Genomic DNA, 27,406 nt, shown 5'->3' with positions numbered 1-27,406 from the left:
GTTCCTTCCGCCATACCATCTTCCCCATTCGTCACAGTCACTCAAACCGCCTCCGACAAGTTACAACATGGAGGACACACGGCCCAGCCTCTCCCCGCGCCGTCGTGCCATCTACGAAGGCCACCCGAGTCTCGCGCCAGGCGCGCCGATGACCGTCCTCTCGTTCGACTTCCCTCTGCCCCCGTCACGCAAGGGTCGCTCCCAGCCGCGCGACGACAACAAGCCCGATTTCTCGGCCTTCTCTTGGAAGAAGCAGCCTCGTCTGGGCCTGCCGGAGACGGCGCTCCTGCATGCTGCGCCCGTGTCTCCCCGGACAATGCCGTGCGAGCGTCCCGTCATTGCGGCGGCGGTGTCAGACACGCAGTCAGCCGAATGAGTTATGAATTGTGGTTGTAAGGTCTGAAGTGGGATTTTGTGTCTCTCCGACACAATGCCATTGCGTTCGAAGCTGACGCTTGAGAGGCAGGGCGAGCTGAGGTTTGCCTCGACTGCGTGACTCGTAATGAAGGGTCAAGGCCGTGGCGTTGATGTTCCGACAAGACACCGGGTGGGTAGAATGGGCAATTTGAAATGGGTATAAGGATAGGGATGGGGCGCTACGTACCGATTTGATGGGCCGAGGTTGGATGGCGTAAAGTGCATACTCGGGCGGCAGGCGATGCAAAGAACTCCAGACAAGACTGAATGACAGGAGGTTGCAGTGTAGTTACGATGTATGAATGTGAATGGACGAGGATAGAATGTGTTGGCCCCCAACTTTTGGGCCGTATTCATTTCACACACCGTTCCTCCTGAGCAGTTCAGTTAAGGTCATCTATCTCGAACGGATCCAACCACCAGCCTCGACCGTGAGAGCAGGTATACACATGCCGAACTCAAATGTATGTACGTCCACGGACGTCTGGAATCCTCTCTCTCGGTGCCACCTGATGGTAAACAAGCGGAGCATCCTCACAATCAGGCTCAGACAATCTCTGACGCTAAATAACCAGTGTTAACGGACAATTTATGCCCAATCCAGCCGTATCCCACGCCGCTTCCGCGCCGCGCGCCAACCCAACACCCAGCCATCACCGCCTATACGGATGTGTACATGCCTGCACATCGTCAGCGCTAACCTCGGATCAGCCAGTTCCCGCGCGGTTCTTCCCAGGCGCCAACGTCCCTCTCCGCTGGTCCGCCTTGGGCGACGTTGCACTGCAGGGGTACAATGTCCGACTACGCCAGTGAGATGCGAGGTTTTACAAGTCCGGGGACTCACAGTGCGGGCCCCGAATAAATTTCATCTCTTTCGGCAGGCAGACGCACCCAAATACACAGTAAGGTAGCACTGCTCGTCAGCATTGTCGCGGCCCAGGTGCTACATCGCCAACTGCAGCGGGACATCAATCACTTCCAGGCCGAGGGTGCTGTGGTCCTCCCAGTGCAGCTGCGCGGCGCGGTGCGCCTGTCGGTCTTGCAGCGCGGGAAGTTCGCATCGCTGAGGGTAAAGGGATGCAGTTAAAGGAGGCGGTCTCTTCACGTTGGCGTCGATGTTGATGATATTCTCTTGCCCTCAATTCCAGTAACGCGCCTCCTTTTCTTTCTTTCCCAGGTTGAGGAAGCATATTCCTGTGCATCAGTGACACTTCCACCATGGCAGTGATACAACAACTCTGGCCAGCCCTCCTCTCCCTGTCCCTGGCACTGGCACTGCCCACCGCCGCGAGAGCCACGCCCTCGCCAGACCCCAACAGCGCAAAAGCCGTACGACCACACACCCCCCATCAATTTCCTCCTATCTCCCCTCTCCCATCCACGATTCCCATCCCCCATCCTCCCAACCCGTCCACCCGATCTGACCAACCCCCCTCATCTCCATGATTAGTGCGCCGCCCTCTCGACCGCCCTGCCACACCTCGTCGCGCTGCCCAACACGCCCGCCTACGCGCAGCACAGCACCTACTGGTCCGCGCGCCAGACCGAGGTGCACCCGGCGTGCTTCGTGGCGCCCTCCACCACCCAAGAAGTGTCGCGGGCGATCGCGCTGCTGACGAGCCTCGACGCGCCCTTCACCGTCAAGGCGGGCGGCCACACGGCCTTCGCGGGCGGGTCGAACATCGCGGGCGGCGTGACGGTCGACCTGGCGGGGCTGGACGGCATCGCGGTGGCCGCGGACCGGCGGAGCGTCGCGGTCGGCGCCGGCAGCCGCTGGATCAACGTGTCCGAGGCGCTGGACCCGCTCGGCCTGGCGGTTGTCGGCGGGCGCAGCGCGACCGTCGGCGTGAGCGGCCTGACGCTGGGCGGGGGGATATCGTATTTTTCCGGGCGGTACGGGTGGGCGTGTGATAATGTGCGGACGTACGAGGTGGTGCTGGCGTCCGGGGAGGTGGTGGAGGCGACGGCCGGGGGCAAGCACGCGGACCTGTACTGGGCGCTGAGGGGGGGCGGGGGGTCGAACTTTGGGGTGGTGACGCGCTTCGAGCTGAACGTGATCGAGCAGGGCGACTTGTGGGCGAGCTCGGTGGTGTATCCCGGCGTTGCGAACGCGACCGTAATTGCGCTGATGCACGGGCTGCTGGTGGAGGGCCTGGCGGCGCATCCGGCGGCGCATACGTACTTTGTGATGACCTACGTCGCGGCGCTGGGCGGGTACGTGGTCCTCAGCGACCAGTTCCATTCCACGCACGCGGACGGCACGGCCACGCCGGAGGTGTTTGCCGCCTTCCACGACGCGGCGCTGCCCACGCTGTCGGTCAACACGCGGTTGTCAAATACGTCTCAGCTGCTGCGCGATATTGAAGAGCCCTTCGGTGACCGGCAGACGTCGTGGGATACGACGGTCGCGGCGACTGCGACACCCGAGCTGCTGCTGGACATTGTGCCGCTCTTCGAAAAGCACGTGGCTCGGCTGCTGGCCGCCGCGGCCGCCGCCAACTCCACCGTGACGCCGTACCTGGTCTACCAGGCCATTTCGACCAACATCATTCAGGCGATGCAGGTCAACGGAGGAAATGCGCTGGGGCTGCGGCCCGAGGACGGGCCCATTATGATTGTGCAAGTGACGACGACGTGGTCGAGCGCGGCACTAGACGACATGATCGAGAACAGCTCCAGGGAGCTGATTGCCGAGGTCGACGCGCTCGCGGCGTCGCGCAACGCGACGTCCAAGAACGGGTATATATACATGAACTATGCCGGCAAGACGCAGGATGTGTATGCGGGCTATGGCAAGGAGAACCTCGCGAGGCTGCGGAGCGTGGCGAAGCAGTATGATCCCACCGGCAAGTTTCGGAACTTGTGGAATGGGTATTTCAAGCTGTGGTAGGTCTGCCCTCGAGTTAACAAATGGGTGGTCGCCATATGTGGGCGTGATTTGCAACAGTCTCCGTCATAGATAGACCTGGGAATTGAGTTAGTTACCCTCAGTTGATTCTCGCGGCATACTGGGCATAGTATGTTGTAGCGTCCACGGAATTTACCTACTTCAATAGTCGAGCATGACGCTTAAGAAACCCCAGCAATGCGCCCGGTGCTTTTACCGGGCGAAGAGGAGGCTCGAGAAGTGTTGGTCCCCTGGAGACTCGCTCGGCAGGCGTGCAGGAGGTGGCACGCAACAGCAGAGCATGCCGCGTTCTCCCGTGCCGAAAAGGTGGCTAACTCGTCACTCTCTGTCGATCCGGGTGACCGGCAATCCCGGGGGTCGATACTGGTTTGGAAAAAGTTCACCTCAGCCCGCGGAGTTGGCCAGCATCTCCTTGCACACCCCCAGCCGCTCGTGCGCCTCCTGCAGCAGCTCCGAATGCGCCTCGGCAAACACGGAGCGCAGGGCGTCCAACAGGTCCGGCAGTCCATCCCTGAGGCTCAGCGCCGCGCTCTCGGTCATCTCGGGCAGGTTTGCAATGTTGGTGAGATAGGCGGCCACGCGCCGGTAGTTGACCGGCAGGGGCTTGCCCGGCCGGAACGGGCCGCTCGCGTGCGGGGGCGGATCATGGACAGAGTCCTGGGGGCTGAGCGCGCGCACGAACGACCAAACGCTCAGCGCGGCGTAGTACATGACCCACGGCCGGTGTGGGTCCGGCTCGTTGCGGCATGAGTAGGACTGCACCTCCATGGGCGGCAGGCTGACCACGCCGGAACCGATGTCCAGGCGTTCGCGGTCGCCGACGCTGGCGCTCCGCCGTGGATCGACCAGCACGCGGTGGAGCAGCTTGCAGGCATGCAGCACGGCGTGGCGGGTTGATGGCAATGTCGCCCACACACGCATCCGCGCGACCACGTTAGTGTAGTCTCTCACGGACACCTTCCTCCCCAGCAACCGCTTCGCGCCGGCGTAGACTTGGCAGTCGATGATGTCGACGTGCAGGCTGATCTGCGCCAGGTGGTAAAGCACGGCCGCGCTGTGGATGGGACCAGTGGAGCCGGGCGCATCAGCGAGACTCGGGTTACCCGACGCGCCCTGGGCAGCGTCGAAGCTGCGCTTCCAGTCGTCGAACGCGCTCAGCAGGACCTTCTTCCAGGCCTCTTGCGAGTCGGTCGACGGCGTGGTCAGGTCCAGCCCTTTGAGGCGTGTCTCGCGGTGGCTCAGGTGCCAGCCGACGCTCAGCAGCCCAGACATAATGATCATGCGACCGAACGAGTGGGTCCTGACCTCCTTGCCGTGGAGCGCGCGCTTCAAGCCGTCAAGGAACGAGATAGGGTGGACGCCGTACATGCGCAGATTCTGGTCGAGTTGTCGCACCGTGTCCGGGTTCGAGGCCGTCCACATGTTGTCGTCGCAGGGAAGCGGCAGCCGGATCTCGTGGGGTGCCATGTCCGCCGCGTGGCCGAACATGGCGGCGTGGATCACATCGATCATGAAGGCGGCGAAGACCACACGGTGGATCGCTTCGGTCTCGGCCCATCGGCACCACCACGTGTGCGAGTCGAGCGAAACACCCTGCGGCTGCTCGGCGGAGGGCACCTCGGGAGGCGACTCGCTTCCGGAGCGGCCAATAAGGGGGCTGCCCCGCCGGAGGAGGGTGAGCGTGACGGTGTGGTAGATGTGGGCGCGCTCGTGGAGTCGCCGAGACGAGTACATCTTCTCGTAGAACTCGAGCAGCACCAGCGCCTGCGATACCCAGAGAGAAACGGGCGGTTGCGCCTCTTCGGCGGTCAAGATTTCCGACCTGACCCCGAGAATGAGCATGTCGGCGAAGCCGCCGTAGTCGGCCAGGTTCCCGGTCGAGTCTCGGGTGCGCAGCGAGATCGCCCCCAGCGCGACCATGACCATGAGCAGAAAGATGGAGCATCTGTTGCACGAAAAGGTTGGCTGGTGGACGATGGGGAGGCGAGGGGACACCCGGTCCCAGTACTCCTGCAGACAGTCGCGCATCATGTCGACGCTCAGCGCGGGGATGTCTCCGCTGCTGTCATGCACCAGGTTCGCGACGAGCGGTTCCGCCTTGGGCTGCTTCTGGCGGAACACCTGGAACCAGCGCAGAATCTCCTGGCGGCGGAACTCGGAGATCAGCTCGTCGGTCTCGACGAAGCGGGTGGGCGTGTCGAGCTGGGACCGGCCGCTGGTCAGCGACTCGTAGTCGTAATGGATGTTGTTGTTGAGGGTCGACTCGAGGCCGCCGTCCATGAAGGGCAGGTGCGAGACACTGAAGTCCCCATACGGCGCGTGGGGATCAAACAGCCACACGGCGAAGTTCTCGCGGGACATGTCGCCGGCCTGGAACTCGGTCGTGGGATAGGCCACGGGCGCGGGCTGCTCGGGGACCCGCTGAGCGTCGCGGGAATAGTAGCCCGGCCTGGGCCGGATGATGTTGACCGCGGCCAACTCGGGCATTTGCGCATGCCAGCCGCCACCGGGGTTGCTGTGCGACATCCTGGGCGGGGGCTGCGCAGGGTTCGGCAAGGACGGTGAGGGCTGTGAGTTCGAGTCCGGGCCGAGCAATATGGCGGCGTCATGCGGGACCCGTGTGAGGGCCGGGCGGGCTTCGCTGGTTGCAGACGGCGAGATGGCCGTCGTGGTGGGCGACGACTCGGTGGTAGCACTGAAGCTGGGCAGCCGGTTCCTGGGGACGTACGAAGCCGAATGGCGCTTTCGATGGCGGGCCAAGAGGTCTGCGCGCACGAATTTCTGTTCGCACTACTCGCGCAGCGTCAGTATGGTCCGGCACTGTTGGGCTACGGGGCTGTGATGAGACTCTGGTGAAGCTGGGGGCTCGGGCCGGCGCCGGCGAAGGGCAGAGCCGTGTCTCAGTCTCGGAGAGAGGGAAGGCCGTACCCCAGCAACGTCGCAGCGGTAGATTTCCTTTGGCGCATCTGAGCATAGCAAGTAGCCAGGTCAGCAATAACCGCGAACATGGGCGGGCGGAGGAGGGCAGACAAAAACAGAGACGGGGCCAGTCGCACGGTTCAGCTGGTGTCGCTGGAGATGCTCGGCTCTCGAGTAAAGCTTGCCGCAGTTTGGGTAGTCGCAGGCAAAGCGGCGCGGGGCACCCTTCCGGCTCGCGCGCTTGTATGGGGCGGGCCCAGCACCGCGGTTCTGGGGCTGGGGCTGCGGCGGCTGTTGGGCGTCCATGGGGCTGGGTTCTGGGTCTGGTTGCAATCAATGTCTCGTGCTCTGGCTCTGGCTCTGGCTCTAGCTCTGTGCCGTGCCGGCGTCGGGGCAGTCAGTCAGCCGGCCTTCATCCGGCAACTTCTCCCCGTGGGGCAAGCAGTCGATTGCACGCACGAAGTGCGGAAACTGGGGGGAGAGGGGAAAGAAGAAGCGACAAAAAAAAATGTGCGCTCAAGTCGCGGCACACCCGCCCGCCTACAGGCACCCGCTGCGAACAGCAGACATTTGGATTGGGCCTGATTCTGCCTCAAACCAGAGTCATTGAAGAAGACGATTTGGCGCAAAAGTGCAGTAGTTCATTGGGTAAGTGTAAGCTGGTTTTGGGCAGGAAAAGAGCTCATCAAAGATCGAAAGGCACCTTCCCCAGACTGCCCCACCTGCGCCCAAACTCGCGCTTTTGGGGCGGGAAACCCCCACGCTCATCTCCACGCCCCACCGCCAGCAGAGTCCAGGGTCAGTCACTGAGCCCTCGGGGGTCTCACAGGACCTCCCCATCCACGTGGGAAGGCGCGGCTGTCGACGTCGAACGGGGAAACTCTTACGGATGCGATACTCCCCCGCCTCCATAGTGACTGTTCGAATCGCCTGGCACCACAGAGCCTGGAAGGAGAGAGAGCTAAGAAAACAGACGGGATGGAACCGCGCTCAAACCACGGAATACCCAACTGCCTTAATGTCGGAGGTTATAGGGAGAGCCAACGCCTAATGTTCTCGAACTACCAATGGATTATTATTATTATTATTATTATTTTTTTTTCTCTACCACTCTTGCCAAGAGCAACCTCAACAGCCCCGAAGAGACCCTCCGGCGGTTCCAGGTAGACCGTTTCGTCGTTGCTTGGCACAAGGATTCGTTGAAGGTTTGACGGCCCTCCGCACGGGTAGAGCTGATCCGGGGCGGAGGCGCCCTTTGCAGGCGTGGGGGTCCCTCACAACTCTCAGAGCTCTCGTCCGCCAGGCTGCGCCTGGTGAGCCGTTCATTGGCAGAGCCATCAGGGGCACCAGTTGAAGATAAGAATCAAGGGTGGATCCCCAAATGCGCAAATGCAAGGCGAATCCCGCGGAGCTGGCTTTTGTGTTTCTTTTTTTGTTTCCACCAATGCAATAGTCCGCATCACTGCCAAAACCATTCAGCTCAATGGAGCCCAATGGACCATAACTGGTAAAGGTACCATTATTCCGCAGTTATGCACAAGCCGCGGCATCAGAGTGGCCTCGCCTCTGCCGTTCCATCTTCATTTTTCTCTTGCTTCTTTCCCGAGTGCTTCTACTGTCGAAGGAGATAAAGTACCCAGAACAAACCATCGAGGGCAAGGCTAGCAGTTCCAGTGTCCGTGTCACGGAGCGGGATGGCGAAGCTGGTCCAGCATGAATGACCTCAACGGTCAGCGTCGCCAGTTTTAATTAGACGTCGCGCATAAGACTGACACAGCCACCGAAACTCCCGAGCCTGTGTAATCAAGACTTGGCGTAGATCGGCACCGAAATCGTCGTCATGGGACAACCGGTCCGCGTAGTGTCCAGTACATAAGCCGCTGACTGGAAGCGCGCTGCGGCAAAGGCAACACCATGGTTGATGACTATGCTAGCCACGAAGAAGCCACATCGACAAACTCGGAATCGATAATAAGTGACGTGACGCGAACGATCGTTAACCCCGTTCTGTTCCCAGCGTCCACATGCCCCCCTCGACCTTTCTCGACACATAAGAGTGCTCCTTAACGACGCTTGTCAGGACCACACACACTGACTTATCATCCGGCTTGCCGTCCAAACGAGGGAGGGCGACTGAGGTGCTCCTCGCGGCGAATGCCAAGACAGGCGTGAGAGATCGTCGTCGGGCAACAGCCTCGCATATTCCAACAGAGGAAAAAACGCCCACCAGTTGGCCAGCCGGGCCCCGATCGCTAGATTCCGATCTTCTCGGTCAGCGAATTGATGAACTCACACCGCTCCAGCAGGCGTTCTGCCTCCAGAAGCCGTTGCCTCTCCGCTGCCTCCTTCGTCCCCATCTCCCTAACCTCCAGGCTCCCATCCGCGCCTACGATGGGAATCTGCATGCCCTCTTCGCTCCCTCCGGCGCCCTCTCTCGCCGCCGCCTGGCCCGCCAAACGCACGCTACCAGTGCCTAGCGGACCTCCGACAACCAGAATCTCAACGCCGTCCTGCTGGCCCCCCTCCGGCCCGGCAGGAAACGCCTCGGGCCACGGCCCAAGACTGGCGTCCTCCCCGTCCTCCCCCGCCGGATTCCCCGTGTAGGCAAACCGGATGAAGCTGCCCGCCATGGCGGCCGCCAGCCGCTCGTCCGCGGGGGAGAGGCTCTGCCCGCCGCCCTCGGGGAACACGCCGTTGAAGATGTAGTTAGTGTCGCTGCCGTGGGCCACGCCGACGTAGGGCATGCCAACGGCACGGAACACCGGCGTCAGCATCGTCTGGTTGAGCGCGTACACGCGGACACCGCCGCCGCCGCCGCCGCCGCCGGCAGCGGCAGCGGACGACGCGGCGGCCATGGCGCGGCCGAAGTCCAGGCTCGAGCACGTGAAGAGCAGGTCGCGCAGGATGCGCGACGCGCGGAAGTAGTGCACCGGCACGGCCGGGTCGCCGGCGGCCGCGTCCCGGCGCGCCTCGTAGTTGGCGGCCTGCTCGGCGAAGTCGGCGGCCGGGTAGAGCGCGAACAGCCGCGCGAAGTCGTCGTCAGTGAGCGCGTGCGCGAAGTTGCGGATCGTGGCTTTGATGCTGTCTTCGGTTTCGTAGAGCTGGGCGGGGCCCGCGTTGAGGTCGCCGTCGTCTATCGTCCAGCCGTAGACGAGCGGGATCCCTTTGGGAGGGTTGTCAGTCAGAGCATGGGTATTATATTGACTTGGCCGTCGTGAGGCCGGACGGAGACGGTTTCGGAGATGCAACCAGGCTCTCTCTCTCACCTTTGACAAACCGACCGGATCGGTAAAGAACCGACTGTCGCTCGGGGAAGAAATCCCCGTCGATGGACGGAATGAAGGTGAAGAGCCCTCCGGGAGGGTGATTGCTAACCGAGTACTCCATCGCCTTCTTCGTCAGCTCCTCAAACGGCACATTTCTCAAGCACTCCAGCAACTTCGCGTCCTCGACCTCGTCGCCACACCCCACCATTGCGGCAACGTTGCGGGTGTGCAGCTCGGACACGTCGCTCGACATGTTGAGCGCGGTGCCCGGCGGGCCCGACATGGCCCAGGCGCGGGTGAACGGGACGCCCTTCTCGCCGCCGTACGAGACAAGGTGGAGCGAGGTGGCGGTGCCGCCGGCGCTGAGTCCGAAGAGGGTGATCCTGTCCGGGTCGCCGCCGAAGGCCGCGATGTTGTCCTTGACCCACTGCAGCCCGGCGCGCTGGTCGCGTATGCCGTTGTTCAGGGACTTCTGCTCCTTGAGAATGGGCAGGCGGGCGAACCCGAAGATGGTGAGGCGGTAGTTGAGGGCCACGTAGATGATTGGCTTGCTGAGCGACTTCGACAGCGTGATCAGCTTGTCCGGATCGAAATGAGGGTCGTAGGCCGAACCCTTGACGACGCCGCCACCGTGCAGGTGGACGACGACAGGCAGGTTGTCTCCTTCGGCGGTGCCCGCAGGCCTGGCAATGCGAAGGTTCAGGCAATCTTCGCTGATCTCGGGTATCTCGACAAAGTAAGGGGGCATCGCCGCCTTGGACTGGGGACATGCTGGGCCGGGCGCCGAGGCATCAACCTCGGCTCCTTCTGGAGAGCTGTATGGCTCTGGCGGCGCAAAGCGTCGCTGACCAGATGTGTCGTGGGCATACCGGATGTTCTGGAAGTGTTCTACGCCACCTGCTGCCGTTCCTCTGTACGTGACTTTGTTCTTCCGCAGCGTTACCGAGGGATCCGCCAAGGCAGACCTTGCCGCGAGGCCGACAAGTATGGCTGTCCGGAGAAACATGACGAGCGGATTATTTTCTCGAGCCTGGTTCCGCAGGACTGATGTGCAAATGTTCGACAGCCTGAAGCAAGGTAGAGGAAGAAGAATCAAATATGTTTCGGGGGCCAACCTGCAGTAAATAGAGGTGAAGTCGAGACCCCTGACGAAAGAAACTTGCGGCGCAGGCCAACAGCCCTCACGTATGCTTGGTCGCATTGCAGGATTGCTTAAAATAAGCGGTGTGGGCAGACAAAGGAGCACGGCGTGCTTGGAGGAATCCGACGAGTCGAGAAGGAAGAAACCAATGAACAAACGCTGGCTTGCCGCCAAGCCTGAAAGCTGCGTTAGCAAGATGCTTGCCAGCCAGCTGATCCTCCTCCAACAGCACGGATTACAGTTGGCAAGTGAAATATGCGTGACACATCCGCTGTTGTGCAACCCGAGGATTAAGTTGCAATCTCGACATAGTATTGAGACGTTCGTCTCGCTACCCCGTTTCTTCACCATGTCATGCGTTCTAAGCCCTGAAAGGCGATGTAGCTCAGAGTTGTTCTCATGTTTTTGCTAGACGTTGTTCTCATGTTTTTGCTAGACGTTGTTCTCATGTTTTTGCTAGACGAACACATGAACCGCGACCTCTCGTACTTCGAAGGGTATGTGTCGAGGTAAGGCTGTTGTTTGAAGAGCAAGAGCTCCCTCCTGTCTAGGATGATCGAGGCGGGAAGAGTTTGGTGATGATCTAAGCCAGGAAGCCGGGAATCAGGAACCTTTGGCAACGTCTTTCCCACCGCTAATGAGAGTGACTGAAGCCTGGGAGGCTCGGATTCTCGATCCCGGATTCTGCTCCAGCATCCGGTCCACCACCCGCTCCGTGCTATCTTCCCGGTTCAACCTTTGCCTCACGAGAGTCACCGAGTCCACCCAAGCCATCATTTGACGATACGCTGTTCCATGCTTATTAGCCACCTGATGGATCATCCAGCCAGCCACTGCCTTCTCGGGAAGGGAAATCTTCCCAAGCACGTATAGCATCGTGATCCCTAACGCCCACATGTCCCCAGGGGCACCACGCATCCCATTCTCGGCAAACTCGGGCGGGATGTACCACGGTGTTCCCCCAACAGGACCATTGTCATGGACAAACCTGGCCATTTCGAAATCAAGGAGGACGGCGCCACGCTGGGGCGAATAAGCAATGTTCGCTGGCTTGATATCGTTGTGAACGATCTGCTGGGTCTCGAGATAAGCGAGTGCGGAGAGGGCATCTCGGAGAATGACGGCAGCATCGGACGGGTGGAATGGCGAGTGCATGCCGCGGTGAAGAGATGGCGGGAGACGCTCGATATATAAGGCAAAGATGCGGCCATCGAACGCCTTCAGCGAGACGATGTTTCTCTGTAGGGAGTTATTAGACGACTTCACCAGGAGACCACGCTGGATGACTAACACAAAAGGCTTACATGACGCAGCTTTTCCAGGAAACTCTTTTCCGTACGCCATCTCCTTGCGCAGCTGGCCAGGTCGTTTGCGGTCTTGCCTTCGTATCTGACGATTTTCGCTACAATCCTTTCGGCAATTTCCGAGTGCTGAGCCACAAAGACGGAGGAAGAACGCGAGTCGGCGATGCTTCCGAACCGTCCCAGTTCGTACGTGGCCGGGCTGCTGGCGCTCGACGTTCGGCTGGATACCACTGGAAGAGGAGCCGCTTTCATCTCAGGGTTTTTTGGCTGTGTCGTCTTGATGATGGCTATTTCCCCATCTAACAGATCCAGAACTGAGGCGCCGTGTTTTCGGATGACTTGACGTCCAGGCGTCGCCGCAGTAGTCAGTACAGCGGCATTGGGAGAGCTGGTGATTGCATTGAGCCCGGATATGTTTGGTAGGCCAGCACCGCCAGACACAGTGGGGACAAGTAGGATTTCAGACACATCAGCTTCTCGTCTTTGGCGCTTGGTTGCCGGCTCCTCTTCATCACCGGAGGCGAGCCGCTTGGCAGAGGTAGGAGTGTCTCGTGGCGCTTCGGCGATATCAACAACAAACTGCCTTCGGACTAGCAAGAGATCGACCAGGTGTCGCCGAATGTCGCCACCATCACCCACCGAAATTCTCCAGAGGCCGGGCGAAACCATGCGACGCTGAGTGGGTGACAGTCTAGTTTTACCGCCAGACGGGCCCAGGTCGGTCAGGTAGATGGGACCGGGTGACTCGTTGACCAGCAGGCAGTCGTCACTGCTCGGGTCGTAGTAAATCCTACACTGGGCTTGTCCGTGAAGGATCTCGGGAGGTCGATGAGGGTGCGGAATCGAAAAGGGGATGACAAGGGCAAAATCCACGTCGACTGTGCGCTGCACCACGCCAACCATGTCCCAACCACCGACACTGTGAGGTAGGCGGATGACTGCAGAAGTCTCGCCTTCCGGTGGCCGAGAACAAGCGAGTATAAGCCGAGCGTCCGGCGATGTGGTCAGCGACACGTTGGTGAAAGTCTCCATCAATTCGGCGACTGGAAGATTGGCCGGAGTGGCCAGTGTGTCTTGGCCTTCGCCCTCGAGGCCACGTTTGGCTTTAGCCTCTTGCTGTTCAGGCTTGTCGTCATCAGGCACACCCTGTACAGGCATGGCCGGGTGCTGAGGTGGGCTGTCTGCAACACGGCGCCTCACTTCCGCCGAGTCTGTGAATGGTTGAGTAGAACCACTGCTATATGGCATGATGCACGAGAGACGCCGAGGGGCTGATTGCCTGAGATCGGAAAAGCAGAAGTTGAAAGATAAACCAGTCGCGGGGAGCTCAGGTTCGAGCGATGCCCAGTGGTTCACTACCTTCCTGCATACCTAAGGTAGGTAATTCAATTCACATGGTCGGTTGGTTGGGCTCCCGCTGGTGCCTGATAGCGGCTTACCAAACCCATGATTACCTAATCACCCCCCCCCCCCCAAAACCTCGGCTCTGCCAAACGGGCAGCGCTAATCATCAACGAGCGCTTCGTTCCACCAGGCTGGACACTCTTCTTCCACCGCCCTCTCTCCCACCTTATCCACAATCCACTCGCGCGCGGCCACCACCACGGATTTTCTTTCGATTACGCTGCAACTCCGTTGGAACCGCCCCCACGATGCCTTTTGAGCCACCGAAAATCACCGACAAGAAGAACGCGATCTGGATCGAAATTGCCAAGCCGGGCTTTCGCGACCCCAGGTATCTCTGGTCGGACTACTGGCGACGGTTCAACACTATCACCATCCCATTGCTAGACGAGGATGCGTATTTTGCCGACGCGCTTACTGCTGCGAAAGAGGCTCAGAGCCGTCAGCACCTCGAAGAATTGCTCGCTAAGAGATTCGAGGCGCGCCGCAAGGAACTCGAACAAACCGTCCGCGACATATTCTACGCATCCTTCTCCCCGAGAACGCCATTCCCCTCCGAGGCTGCCCGTACCGCAGCGTCCAAAGTGGGGACAACTGGCAGTCTTGACAGTTTCATACAAAGTGTATGTGGTGTCGTCTGGGGTTGGGGAGAGCGCAGCAACGAACATGAGGCCCTGCAAATCCACCCCGCCGATGGCCATGACTCTGGTGACAGCGGTGGCAGTACCGAAGGTGATGGCGAGAGACAACATAGCGACTTCAGTTTCTCTGGGAACGACGTAGGATCTGAAACGCAGCAATGGCCTGAGTATCCGAAGTTCGTCCATGACGACGAGGCGGATCTGCTCTGGAACGGCATTCCTTCGGCGTGGAGGGTTCTTGAGTGCGAGGATGCAGAGGAGACACCCTTGGAGCGACAGCTGCCGTCTCCCACCTTACCAAAGGACAACGCGGTGTTAGCCGTGAAAGGTGTTGTGAATAGGGGCGACGACGAACACATCTCTCGCCAACAATCGCCTACATCGCGAAGATTATCGTCAGAAACAGATTGCGCGACCCGCGCTATGCTGCCTCTAGGAACCTCCAAGCCGTCTCAACTGACCGAGAACTCCTCGGCTTATGCTCCTTCGACACAGACCCCGGGCAAAGCGCCTGCAAGCGCGATTCCCAGCCCGTCGTCCGCAAGCCCTCGGCGAAAGCAGGGAACCTCGCCAGATCTGACCGGCGGTGAAGGAAGAGACAGGCCACAGTGGCCGTCCCCACGGAGCAACATCTCCTCGCAAGAAGGGGGCGACACTACAGATGTTGATGCTCGCCGGAATGGATCGGGTGGAAGTCTCGAGGGGACCAGGAAAAGGTCCCTTAATGAGGGGATAGAGTGTGATGGCGGAGATTACCGCTTCAAGCAGAGAAAGCGGGAAGCCGAATCTGATGATGGAAACGCGGCAGCCTCGTGACGTACTCGACCGGCATGTGGCTGAATAGATACCTGGCTGCAATCGACATCAACATTGTTCGAGTCGATCGACGTTGTGTTGGAACCGCTGCGCAGGCTCAGGAAGATGAAGCTATCACAATGCAAGCAATGCATACAACTGGGATCAATCGTGGTGTTGAGGATGTTGTATTGTGGGAGAGTTCTCTTGATTAGGAGCCTAGTCTTGGGCGGCAGTTGGGCATTAAGCCGGTGGATCCTAATCTCGGTGGGCCGGCCCAGTGCCCTAGGCTAGGCTAGTTCTGATATATCCCCCTAGGTCGAGCCTCTGGCTCTAGCTTGCTAAATCTAGTAATCTATAAAGCTATTCCCAACGCTACGTCCTTCCTAATCTAGTAATTCTATAGTGTTGAGGTCCTTCTACTATCGCCCTAATCTACTGAGCTTTATACGCCTACCTTTCTTAATCCTATATATTATATTGTAAACTGAACCTTCTATTCGGCTAGAGCCTTCTTCTAGCTCTATATTTCTTCCTTCTATACCGCTTAATAGACGTAGATCTCGATGAGGGCTTAAATATCTGCTAGATTGAGTATTGCTATAAACTTCTTATAGGGCTCTAGTTCTAGCGCCTTTATTAGGCCATTGGCCAATATCTAGTTCAAGGGTATATAATCTATATTAACCCTCTTATTCTAAGCTTCTTAGTATAGCTAGTGGTTATAAATATCAATGTATTTTAGCTTTGTCTATAGTATAGGCATCTTAGTGTTAATTAGCTAGATCGTCTACTTGTTATTGTACTAGATCGATAGGATCTTATTATTTAGATAGATCTCTAGTACCTTTAATAGACGTTGAAGGAATATATCTTCTTTTGTTGCCTATATAAGTGCCAACAACTTTGCCTCTATAGTTGATATAGTTACTATATCTTGCTTACTAGCTCGCTAGGTAATTAGCCCTTTAAATAAGATAATAGTATAACTTTGTAAGCTTTTACGATCGATACTATTGTTGACGAAGCTAGTATCACTAGCTATAATTAGGATATCTCCTCCTCCTAGCTAGAGGGCCTAGAACCTTGTTTAATAGAGGTATTATAATACTCGATTAGCTATATAGTAGTGTTCTAGTCCTAGGTTCTAATTGAATTGTATAAGCTTAAAGGCCGCGAAAGCAATGTCTAGGCGTATATTGACGGCTATATATAGGATTAAGCTGACCTTCCTTTGATAGAGCCTAATAGAGCTGTAGCTAGCAATATCGTTATATAGGAGCAATTCGCCCTTAGCCATTAGAGTCTCTAGCTCTCCTTCTTTCTAGGCTAACCTTACAATCTTCTTAATATATACCGTCTAGTTAAGCTAAATTAAGCGCCTTTTATAGTTGCGATAAATCCTTATATCTAGGAACTATAGAAGGTTATCTCCTCCTATAAGTTTATACTTTTCTTATAGCTAGCTAATTACTTTGTTAGCTTAGTGTTGATCTTTCTTATAGTAAGTAAAGACGATGTTATCTATATAAAAGAAGATAATAATGCCTTTGTTCGTTATAATATAGGGCTCTTATAGTATAGCCTAGAACCCTAGATTCCTTAGAGTAGCCGTTAACTCTTATTGCTAGAGGAAGGGAGACTTTTATAGGCTATAAAGCGCCTTCTTTAGCTTTAGAATAGTTCCTAGCTTACAATAGCTATATAGTATTTCTATATAGATGTCCTTATCGATCTTTGTATTAACAAAGGCGTTAACTATATTGAACTACTTTAGTTCTAGGTCGAACCTCGCTATAGTAGTAAGCACTGTTCTAAAGGATTATATAGCGAGTATAGCTATATAGTTCTCTTTAGCAAACCTCTTCTTTTACTAATCGCTATATACTACTAGCCTTGCTTTACATTTAACGAGGTACCTACTCTTATTAAACTTATAGACATATACCTATATATAATCTAGGATCTACTTACTTTAGACCTCCTTATTATAGTAGCGAATCTCTTCTTAGAAGCCTATTACTTTATAGCTTCGAAGATAATTAGATTTAGCTTCTAGAAATAGCTAGCCTAGTAGGTAATCTTTAAGTTCAAAGTGCTATTGCGGTATAGGTAGAAGTATCAACTAGTAGATAGATCTAAGCTTACCTTCTTACTATAGGTAGTCGACTTCTTCTTAAGTAATCCTCTTAGTATCGCTATCTTCCTTTTTAATAGTACCGACTACCTTCTTAGCCTTCTTTTTACTCTTTTAGGCGAGTTCCTCTCTCTCTTTCTCTATATAGAGGACCCTCTTTAAATGCCTATATTTAGTAGCTTTAAGGCCTAATATTCCTATATTAAAGGTAGCCTCTTATAGTTAGAATACTCTTTTAGAGGCTCTAGACGAACGTAAGCCTAGGAAGGCAACTATAATCAAGGTACTTAGTAGAGTAGATAGAGGAGTTAGATATTAAAACTCTAGGAAGGTGCTTATAGTATTGCCTTTTACTATAATAGTATCTAACACTTCTTTAGTAGTAGCTAGGCTCTCTTCTAGTTCTTCGAAGGTTATTAAAAGTATATTGAACGCCTCTGTTATATCCTCTTCCTTAGCTATAGGCGTAAGATCGCCGTTATTTAGCTAATCGGCATTATTAGCGCCTTTAGCGTTGAGCTAGCGCTTTAGCTCTTTAAGGTCTATCTAAGGAATGTCTTATACTATAAGCTTTAGATCGCCTAGATATATCTACTTCTTGTTAAAGATTATATTATATATATATACTACTTAGTCAGTAGCTAGGTTCTAGATATAGTAGATATTTAAAGAATTGTATTCTATAAGGTAATTAATCTAAGCTTTTAGTTAGAACCGTTCAAAGCGCCTTTCTTTCTTTTTAGTAGTATCTATTATAGCGAATACCTTGTAACTATAGACCTTCAAATGCCCTTAGTACAGCTTATACTCTAAGGCTCTTAGGCTATCTCTCTTAGTAAAGAAGGTGTAAAAGCGATTTAGTAGCGTTATCTACTCTATTATTAAGGATAGTGTCCTATTGTAGAGATATACTGTAGCTCTAGTGACCTCTAGCTATAGTTGCTCTAGCAACTATACGTTGATAGCTATTGTTCTAGCCTTCTCCTTGATTATATCCTCTAAGCGTTTAGCGCCTCCATTCTATATAGGTGTATTAGGCGTTGAAAGCTCTATTTAGATGCTTTGTCTCTCTACTTAGGTAGTAATAGCGCTTGCTTATATAAATTCGTTGTTATACTCTAGGACCTTAATATATAGCTAATACTACTTTTTAAGCAATATAGTAAGATGTTTGATAGTTGCTAGGATACCTAATGCTTTACAATTATATAGATAGTAGTTCTATATTATACCTAAATAGCGATCTATTGCTAATAGCAGATATTTAAAGCGCTATTGGCCTTCCTAGAAAGGGTATAGATCTAAGGCAATCTTGTCGCCTAGGCTATAGTTCAATAGCTTAGGAATATAATTAGGCCTATATTTTAATTTGCTAAGGCTATAGCCGTTATATTCGAACGTTAGTACGCCTTTAATACGCCCTTCTTACAAGCAATTGACGAAGTGTTCAAGGGCCCTTAGGCCTATATAGCCAAGGCGTAGGTGCTAAGTTATAATATCTGCTACACTCTCTATATAGCGAGCCTAGCGATCAAGCCTCTTTGTTTAAGTGGTAAAGGCTATAGGTGTATAGTCTTTAGATATATATTTAAGGATATATTGTTGGAGCTTCTTTATAGTATATCTAAGGAGCGTATAATCTTAGCGTCTAAATAGATAGTTTAGCGTACTCTCTAGCTTGTTGTCCTACTAGATCCCTTGTTGATTAAGCTATTCCAATGATACGATATTATATACGAAGGTTGGGCAGTAAGCTACGTTGTATAATATAAGGACTATAATGCCTTTATTGTTCTATAGTTTAATATCTATCTCGCTATATCCTTTAATCTAAATAGGGTACTCGCCTACCTAGATATAGTCATTAGACGTAGCTAACTTAGAAGGCTTTTTAAACTTATTTAGATAGTTAGCAATATAAATAGTTGACCCTAAATCTAGGATCACTAAGTTAATTAGGGGATATCTCTAGCCTATCTAGAATATAGCTAGGATTATAGCGAAGTTCGCTATATATTTACCTATAGCTCTCTACCGCTATGTTCTTATAATATACTAGTAGCTAAATATCGTTATAATGTTGGTGCCTACGTTAGGGGCATTGCCTATATTAGGAGCGATACCTACTTTAGAGGCAGTGCCTACTTTAGAGGCATTACCCTTTTCCTAGGTAGTACTCTCTTTAGAAGCAGTGCTCTCTTTAGAGGCGTTGGCCTTGGCTATATCCACTTTAGGGACTTTAGGCTCCTTCGTTGGGAGTATAGCTATAGCTCTTTTAGAGTAGTTAACTAGTTAATATAGTAGTAGATCTTCGTTTATATCGCTTTTTATATTGTTAGCGAGGCTACTCCTAGACCTCTTTATCCAAAGTCTATTGGCCTCTGCTTATAGAGTTGAATTAGCCTTTAAATTAGCCTCTATATAAGCTTTGATATATTCTCTAGGTTCCTACCTAGGTAGTATACTCTTAGGGTTTAAATAGTAGTATTGCTTAATTAAATAGAAGTGATCGTAGATATAGCACTTCCTTAATATACTTAAGGACCTTATAGAGGTACTAAGAGCTATAGATACATTTAGCTTACATTTAGAGTAGAATTAGCCAATTCTAGCTCCCTCCTTACAACTGGTTTAGCGTCTAGGGCGATCCTCTTGATCTTCTAGTTGCTTACGGTCCTTATTTTCTTTCTCTCTAGGGCCGTATATTAGGAAGGATCCTTTTCCTATATAGCTAGGCGCCTTCTTAAGGAATAGGTATATACCTTTATAGACTTCTATAGCTATATTTCAAAAGGTTAGCTTCTTAAGAATCTCTATTTTACTTATAGTATAGAAGGAAATAAAGCTTAGGAATAGCTTCTCTAATATAGCTATTAGTTCGTTGAACTATAAGCTAGGATCCTTTGCCTTGTTTATCTTCTAGAGAGAGGCCTTATCTATTAGGTTCTTCTACTTAATAAGCTACCTTTTGAAATTAGCCTCTTTAATATATATATTCCTAGGGTATTTAAATATATTGAGATAGGTATAAATATATATTTAAAGCTCTATTATTGTTTCGATAGTTGGTTAAGTGGTCTTTTTAAAGTTGTTATACTATATTCGAAGGTTAATATACTCTATAAAGTAGGTAGACCAGTAGTTAGCTACTACTATAGTAGTTATAAAGGTCAATATCTAGGTAAGGTAATTGGTCTAATGTTTATAGTCCTTATATTTACAATCTAGATCCTTCTCGACTTATATAATAACGATAGCGATATTATTGTTGAACTACTTTTCCCTCTTATTATAAAGCTTCCTTTAGCAGCTATTTAGTACTTTGATACTAGGCTACTCTTATAGACCTTTGTTCTTAGAGAGGGTCTAGGAATCTATATCATTATCCTAGGCTATAGAGGCAGTACTAGGCCACTACTCGCCTATAGTAGACGCTCTTAGATTAGCTAGAGCTTCTATAGCTATAGCTAGTGTAGAAGCCTATAGTTCAACGATATATTCCTAGAGCTTACGCTAGATACGTTTATAGGCGAGATTATAGGTATCTACTAGTATAGGCTTTAGGAGGAGCTCCGCCTTATCTTCGAAATAGTCGAATAGGTTAAGGTGCTTAGCCTTATTGACGAACTTACGATTCTAAGCTACCTAGTTATCTAGGCTAGCTAGGATAATATCGATCTTTATATCGGCTTTCGAAGATATAGTAGTTGCTACTAAGCGCTATATATAGAGCTATATACTTAGAGATAGGGCTAGGTTTTCGAGCTAATGAGACTCTTAATTGTTAGAACCGCTATATAGGCTTAGGAAGATGAAGCTATTACGATGTAAGTAATGTATATAACTGGGATCAATCGTGGTGTTGAGGATGTTGTATTGTAGGAGAGTTCTCCTGATTAGGAGCCTAGTCTTGGGCGGCAGTTGGGCATCAAGCCGGTGGATCTTAATTTCGGTGGGCTGGCCCGGTGCCCTGGGCCGGGCTGGTTCTGACACGTTGTAGCTCTTCGTTAGTATCGGAGTGGCGCTGCGTAGCATTGGATTTGGCTTTGTCATGTCAAAATCGGCAGCAGGGACACAAAGGACAGAGCTCAATCACGGCTATAGCGTGTCCGAAGACAGATATATTTGGCGTTGAATTATATCCAGAGAGATACATTCAGACTACATTTGATGCCCGTCGGTGAGCGCTTTGAGAAGGCCTCAACTTCCCATCCCAGACTCGTAGTTGAGGGGAAGAACCGATTTTGGTCTATTGACAAATGAGCTCCGCATTAGCCTTTCCCAAATCTAGGGTTGGATACCATTCATGTCAGTGCATTTCGAAGTGTACACTAGTTCCTAAGGGGCTCCTGCTTTTGTGTTGACGTCACTACAGGTAGTCAACAACAACAATGCAACGACGTCATGCCGTGTTTCTGGACCTGAAATGAACTCTGAGGACAAACACGATAGATAATGAACCTCAGGCGGTTGTCTAGCGATCCCAACCTTGTCTAAGGACAACTTATACAGCGCTGACATCAACAACTGCACCACAGAAAAAGCAAAATATGCCATTCCAAGCCATCCTTCATCAATTTCTGGACTACGTGATGTCCTGGGTTCATCCTGTACGTACAATGTGCTCGACGATGACTGCGGAGCGGAATGAACTGACCGCGAGTCCATGGCTCATCACAGGACGCCCACTGGGGATGGATGACGTTCGTCCGCAAGGTATTCCTCCTGCAGCCGATCTTTCCCAATGAATATGTCCGGCTAAGTAAGCCCAGACCGGCAAGTTTGAGCGAGAGCAGCAACCACTGCTCAAGAAGCTGAGGATTATCCTCCTCTTCAATCCCCTGACCGAATGGATCGACACGACCCATGCGATGCGCCTCTACCTACACGAGTCGGCCCTCACCCAGGGCAAGAAGGAAGGACAGCCCGAGTCCAAGAAGCAGATCAAGCAGTTTATCGCCACGTACCACATCAACATGGACGACTTCGAGCCGTCGGACCCGGATAAGTACACCAACTTCGAGGACTTCTTCACGCGCCGGCACAAGCCGGGCTCGCGGCCGACGCACGCGGCCGAGGACGCGTCCAGCGCGGTGGTGGTGGCCGACTCGCGCGCGGTGGCGTACGAGTCGGTCGCCGAGACCACCAAGCTCTGGATCAAGGGCCGCGACTTCAGCATCACGAACCTGGTCATGGACACGGACCTGGGCCTGCGGTTCTGCGAGGCCGCCGTCGCCAGCTTCCGGCTGTCGCCGCAGGACTACCACCGCTACCACGCGCCCGTGGCCGGCAGGATCAGGATGTTCCGCAGCGTCCCCGGCGACTACTACCAGGTCGACGCGGTCGCGCTGCAGAGCAAGGTCGACATCCTGACGCGCAACCGGCGGCAGTACGTCGTGATCGAGACCGAGGCGTTTGGGGACGTGCTGTTTGTGGCCATCGGCGCGACCGACGTGGGATCGGTTGAGTAAGGGCTCCCCTCCGCGTAATCGCAGGGATTTTTGGAATAGGACGAGATCGAATGCGAGGCGGATACTGATGGCGGGTTAATGACTTGATTACAGGATTCACGAGCGCTTTCGGGAACCTGGCGCGCAGGTGAGCAAGGGTGATGAACTGGGCATCTTCCAGTTTGGCGGGTCTTCGATCATCGTGGCGTTTGAGAAAGGAAGAATCGAGTTTGACCAGGATCTGGTGGAGTTGAGCAAGCAGAAGATTCAGGTGGCCGTGGAGGTTGGAATGAGCTTGGGTCACGCTGTGGGTCGAAATTAAGGGAAATTGGGATTGCTGCCTAGGGAGTGAGATGATACCGATCCTGATGGTGCAAAGGAGGTAAATCTGTTACTAGCTGGTGAAGCCCACTTCTGCAGACGTAACTTTACGCCGACAGGATGGGATATACCATAGCGCGCCACCGGGTTGTGAGAAAATGATCCCTGCCACCGTTTCACAGTGGCAAATACGTCCTCCGTTTGGGGGGCCCATCTTACTGCTACAAAATACTCCCCCGCACCATTTCCCTATACGAATGGCAAGTTGTAAGCTGCACTCATGTTACATATTGAGAACCATCCCGTTGTACATCTTGTTTCTCTCTACGAAATCTTCTACTATAGTTTTCGTACTCAACTCGTTTGCTGTTACAAAATACATTGCACTATCTGTCTATTTCCTAAATGCAACATTGTACTATTGTACAATCTACACTTGGAACAGAGACCTTCAATCTATCGCTATATTGTCTCGGTATACGACATCCCCTACTTTTGCGACATTGTCTCGTTTTCATAGTACCTCCTACTCTAGGTCATCATCTTGCAAGGGCTAGTTATATTGAGTAAGTTGCTTGATACTCTATTGTATCTTCCGTATAGTGACGCTCTATAAGAGGAAGTTGCTCTACTAGCAACTACCTATTACGAAAAAAATTGTATACTTACAAGGAAGGCGCCTTGTATATATTCTTATTTTGCAATTAAGGCCATTTTCTACTATCTATCGCTTCTTCTACACCTAGAATCGCTGTATTTTAGAGTGCTTTTAGGATATTAAGGGCATCATGTCTTTTGCAACTGAGCTAGCGACGGTAACAGTGCTAGAATGACTAGGTCTAGCGGCAGTCGAGTACTATATACTATAGGCATCTCAATCTTGGTATACCAGTGGTAATTTTTATAGTCTATGCCATTGGGTTATAGGTCTCCGATATTATAGTAATAAATATAGTGCGAAATAGATCTTAAGTTCTTACAGTAGGTTCCGGTTGCCCCGACAACGCCCTCTCTACCTTAAGCCCCTTTGGCTATAGTAAACCCAAAAGCCTCTGATGACCCTTCCCTTAGCTTTGTACTAACTAAGGTATACCGGTCAACTCAATGTAAAAAGTAGAAAAGCTTAGTATTGGAACGCTATATATATTAAGACTCAACGCAACGAGCCAACTATAAAAATTGCAATGACCCTGCTAGGCTCGCTAAGACGTTTGCTCTAGCTCTAACGCCCTCTCGTCTAACTGTTATAATTATATGTAACAAACTAACCGACTATAAAAACGGCAATACCTTACCTAGTTCACTAAGATGCTAGTTACAGCTCCAACGCCTCCTCTAGCTCCGTTGTCTCTGGTATATGCTTAGCCGCTCTATCGTCAGTGATAGCTCTGGCATCTCTATAGTCTATAGCCTCTCCATTCTCGCCATTGTTGCTGCTAGCTATACCAACTTCAATTGCGTTTTCGTAGTTGACTAGCTGTCCAACCCTATTTTGAACCAAGGTAGGGTCAATAGGAATACTACCGTAGATAGAGTCGGCCTAGATCATTGTTCCCTTTGGCTATATATCGCTATTGTCTTGCCTAGCGTTGTTGGGGGCTATAGCCGGCTCAGGGGCGTAAGGGGCTATAGCTAGCTCAGGGGCGTAAGGGGCTATGGCCGGCTCGTGGTAGTAGGGACCTATGGCCATCCTGGGGGTGTAGGGAGGCGGAGGCTTGGGGTAGTATGAAGCGTTGGCTAGCTCTGGATTGTAGGGAGCTATGGCTAGTTCGCGAGTATTGAAAGCTATAGCTGGACCCGGAGTATAGAGAGCTATACCTAGCTCGGTGTTGGTAGGGGCTATGCCTGGTTTAGGTTGTACGTTGCGGTTGGTAGGGGCGGGAAGCTAGTTCCTTTAGCGCTTATTGGCTAGCTGGTTTTTCACACTCTGGTTGCTAGGCCCCTTCCGTTTTTTCAAGACCGGCAGGGCCAGTTGCTTAGCGTCATTCTCGTTATCGACGTCTCCCTTCTTTATCGTGAATATATTCTCTAGCACTTAGATCAGCCTATTGTAAAAAAAGTATAGTGGTACGAGGCGTCTTACTCTTCTTAGGTAGCTGCTTTTTTATACTCTAGTTGCTAGCGCCCTTCTATTTCTTTGGGGCTAGCTTAGCTAGTTGCTCGTCGTCGCTTTTGTCGCTTATAACGACGACTTCCTTAGCGAGCATTTTCTCTAGTATAGGATCAGCCTACTATAAAAAAAACGTGGTAGTATAGGGCGACTTACTCTTCTTTGCTATACTTATTCTAGCGCTAGTTATAATCTCGTCTATAAGTAGTTTAATCACTAGTCGTAACCTCGCTTTGATCAACGGCTTATACTTATTGAGCTCGATCCTTTGGCCGTCCTTGGTCTATATCTTAGATAGGAATCGTAGGGCTATTTCTACAATATTTGGATACGCCTCTTTCTAGGCCTTCTAGGCCCTACTAATAGCGTTGTTGCCGATATTGGCTTCGTCGTAGTCTAGGAGCGAGAGTATAAAACTGTAGATATTATACAAGGTAAGCCCGCTGTCGGGGCTCCTTAGAGTTAGGCTAAGTACGTTATTAGGCAGTTTTTTTATAGCTCTATACCATCTGAGTATAGACTTGCTAAATAATCGACTAAACAAGTTCTCTCTATTAGTATATTCCTTAGCGGGGTCGCTTTCGACTTCCTTAGCTAGTTTTTTACTAGTTTTTATAGCCAATGCTTTCCCTCCTACTATTATACCTCTTTAAGTACTATCTACTATTAACTTTATATCCTAATCATTAGTAAGTTGCCTATAATTTTACCTAGAATCTGGAAAAGAATAAGAATATAAAAACAACTATAGCGATTTTGTTGTTACTAATCTTGTTGGAAACAGACTAGACGAGGAATGAAATGTTAGGTTAGCGAAGCTTTACGATAGCGAAAAAGAATTAGTTAGGAGGAGGAGAGGTTCATAGTAGTAGAAGGAGGAGAAGATCGTAGTAGTAGAAAGAGGAGAGGTTCGTAGTAGTAGAAGGAGGAGAGGTTGGTAGGAACCTAGAAAGAAAACTTTAGAGGTATTTACTAGAAAATAAAAAGTTAATTAGGTAAGCTAAGTGTAATAAGTTAGGAAGCAAGTAGATCTAGTCAGTAATACTCTGTAGATTAGAGGATAGGAAGGTCTAATACCATTGAGGATCGAGAGTTCAATGTTGATAAGGAAAGGATCACCGGCGACATATTCATCGACTACTATAGCCTACTTGCCCTTAATAGCTTAGGCCAGCGTCTTAGACGGCCTATAGCAGTTCACCCTATTATAGAAATAACGGCTAGTAGTCGTCGTTAAGAGATCTTCTTTATATAGTCAACTATACTAGGTACCTAGGCAGAGGTAAAGCTCGAATATAAAATGAGATCACTCTAGCACTTAGTTCTATCTATCTACATCGCCTGCCCTACAATCAATACTCAGACTCTACTAAGTATATAGGGCCCTATTTACACTATATCCTCCGTTCTAGCCCCTTCCCTATAGGCACATTAGTATTAGAGCGAACGAAATTTTATAGTTAAATCCTACTATATCTCTAGAGATATATTAGTCCTATAGAGTAATATAAAAAGGTTGATTGACCATTCTTATATTATAATATCTATACTTGTCTATCGCTTTGCTATCCTAACTAGACAACCTAGAATTGCCCTAGCTAGAATTCGTAGTATACAACGGGGCAATACTAGTAAAATTTACGTCGTGAGCAGCAACGACTCTAGCATTACTCGCCCTCCCTACGATCTAGTATCACTCGCCTTCCCTAGGGAGCGTTCTAATAGGGAGGAAGTTTAATTTATATATATCGATATTTAGGTCGTCTATATAGATGAACTAACGCTTCTCTACTCTCGACCTCTTGGATATACGAGCCTTGAAGAACTTTATAATACTATGGGGATAAGGACAGTAACGGCTATATCTATCAAAGCTATAGATCGTCTTAAAGTAGTTGATAAGCAAGTAGCGGTCAATATTAGATTGTCTCTTCGAGTCTAGGTCATCGAGATAGTTGATATATAACTTAGCGTAGCACCTAAGCTTAATAAACAGGACTAGATATACTACCATTAGATACTATTAGGATTTTTATAGTAGGGAATTCGACTTATGTTTATACTAGTTCTATATATCCTTTTTGCTCTTCGTAATATCGAGGTAATTATTAGCAAAATCGAAGACCTCGATAAATAACTGTGGACTAAACTAACGTTTAAGCTCGGAGCAAATAACCTTTAGGTTACTACAACTCTTGTACACTAGACTCTCGTTGACCATCCTCCGGTTCAACGCCTAGATTTAGTGACGATAGGAGTTAGTGACGATAGGTACTAAATAGTACATTAGAGATTTTACAACTTATAATCAGATTATTAATAGTCTAGAGTTGCTAGTTCGATACGTTGCCCCTAACCCTCGACACTATATAATCCTAGATAAACTAGCCCTATTTATAGTCGAGGTCGCTTATATAGAAATTAATAATTTTGTACCGAGTCTCGTTAGTTAGAGTCAAGAGGTAGAAGATCTAGAAGTTATATTCTACTATCTTAAGTTGAACGCGGATCGTATCCTTAGTTTCCTTATTTAGAGCCTATATATATTTGTGTTTATTACTCCTAGGTTGCTAGGATGAGATATAGATTCGTT

General features: G+C 51.2%; 6 protein-coding genes across 6 annotated transcripts; 3 read left to right on the top strand and 3 right to left on the bottom strand.

Moving 5' to 3' along the window:
• Positions 1-1,635: 1,635 nt before the first annotated feature.
• Positions 1,636-3,307, top strand: THITE_2141217 (uncharacterized protein; the record flags this gene model as incomplete). Its single annotated transcript, XM_003649318.1, has 2 exons — positions 1,636-1,746; positions 1,868-3,307. The coding sequence occupies 2 exons, from the start codon at positions 1,636-1,638 to the stop codon at positions 3,305-3,307; spliced, it is 1,551 nt and encodes a 516-aa protein (XP_003649366.1).
• A 279-nt stretch (positions 3,308-3,586) lies between these two features.
• Positions 3,587-6,291, bottom strand: THITE_2107875 (uncharacterized protein). Its single transcript, XM_003649317.1, has one exon. The coding sequence runs from the start codon at positions 5,849-5,851 to the stop codon at positions 3,710-3,712; it is 2,142 nt and encodes a 713-aa protein (XP_003649365.1). The 5' UTR covers positions 5,852-6,291; the 3' UTR covers positions 3,587-3,709.
• A 2,205-nt stretch (positions 6,292-8,496) lies between these two features.
• Positions 8,497-10,516, bottom strand: THITE_2141215 (uncharacterized protein; the record flags this gene model as incomplete). The annotated part of the gene is made up of 2 exons (XM_003649316.1): positions 8,497-9,407; positions 9,511-10,516. 2 exons carry the CDS (start codon positions 10,514-10,516, stop codon positions 8,497-8,499), a joined length of 1,917 nt encoding a protein of 638 aa, XP_003649364.1.
• A 738-nt stretch (positions 10,517-11,254) lies between these two features.
• On the bottom strand, positions 11,255-13,113 carry THITE_154514 (uncharacterized protein; the record flags this gene model as incomplete). Its single annotated transcript, XM_003649315.1, has 2 exons — positions 11,255-11,890; positions 11,956-13,113. The coding sequence occupies 2 exons, from the start codon at positions 13,111-13,113 to the stop codon at positions 11,255-11,257; spliced, it is 1,794 nt and encodes a 597-aa protein (XP_003649363.1).
• Positions 13,114-13,497: 384 nt separating this feature from the next.
• On the top strand, positions 13,498-15,166 carry THITE_162666 (uncharacterized protein). The gene is made up of 2 exons (XM_003649314.1): positions 13,498-14,328; positions 14,496-15,166. The coding sequence occupies exons 1-2, from the start codon at positions 13,608-13,610 to the stop codon at positions 14,588-14,590; spliced, it is 816 nt and encodes a 271-aa protein (XP_003649362.1). The 5' UTR covers positions 13,498-13,607; the 3' UTR covers positions 14,591-15,166.
• Positions 15,167-21,392: 6,226 nt separating this feature from the next.
• THITE_2107873 (uncharacterized protein) lies at positions 21,393-22,552 on the top strand (the record flags this gene model as incomplete). The annotated part of the gene is made up of 3 exons (XM_003649313.1): positions 21,393-21,542; positions 21,613-21,648; positions 21,705-22,552. Coding segments are annotated over exons 1-3 (791 nt in total), but the record flags the coding sequence as incomplete, so codon positions are not given.
• Between the last annotated feature and the right edge of the window lie 4,854 nt (positions 22,553-27,406).

Source organism: Thermothielavioides terrestris, chromosome 1 (genome assembly GCF_000226115.1).
Source record: "Thermothielavioides terrestris NRRL 8126 chromosome 1, complete sequence".
In the NCBI taxonomy this organism is placed as follows: domain Eukaryota; kingdom Fungi; phylum Ascomycota; class Sordariomycetes; order Sordariales; family Chaetomiaceae; genus Thermothielavioides; species Thermothielavioides terrestris.
Note: the sequence above shows the minus strand (reverse complement) of the source record. Positions and strands in the feature narration are given on the sequence as shown.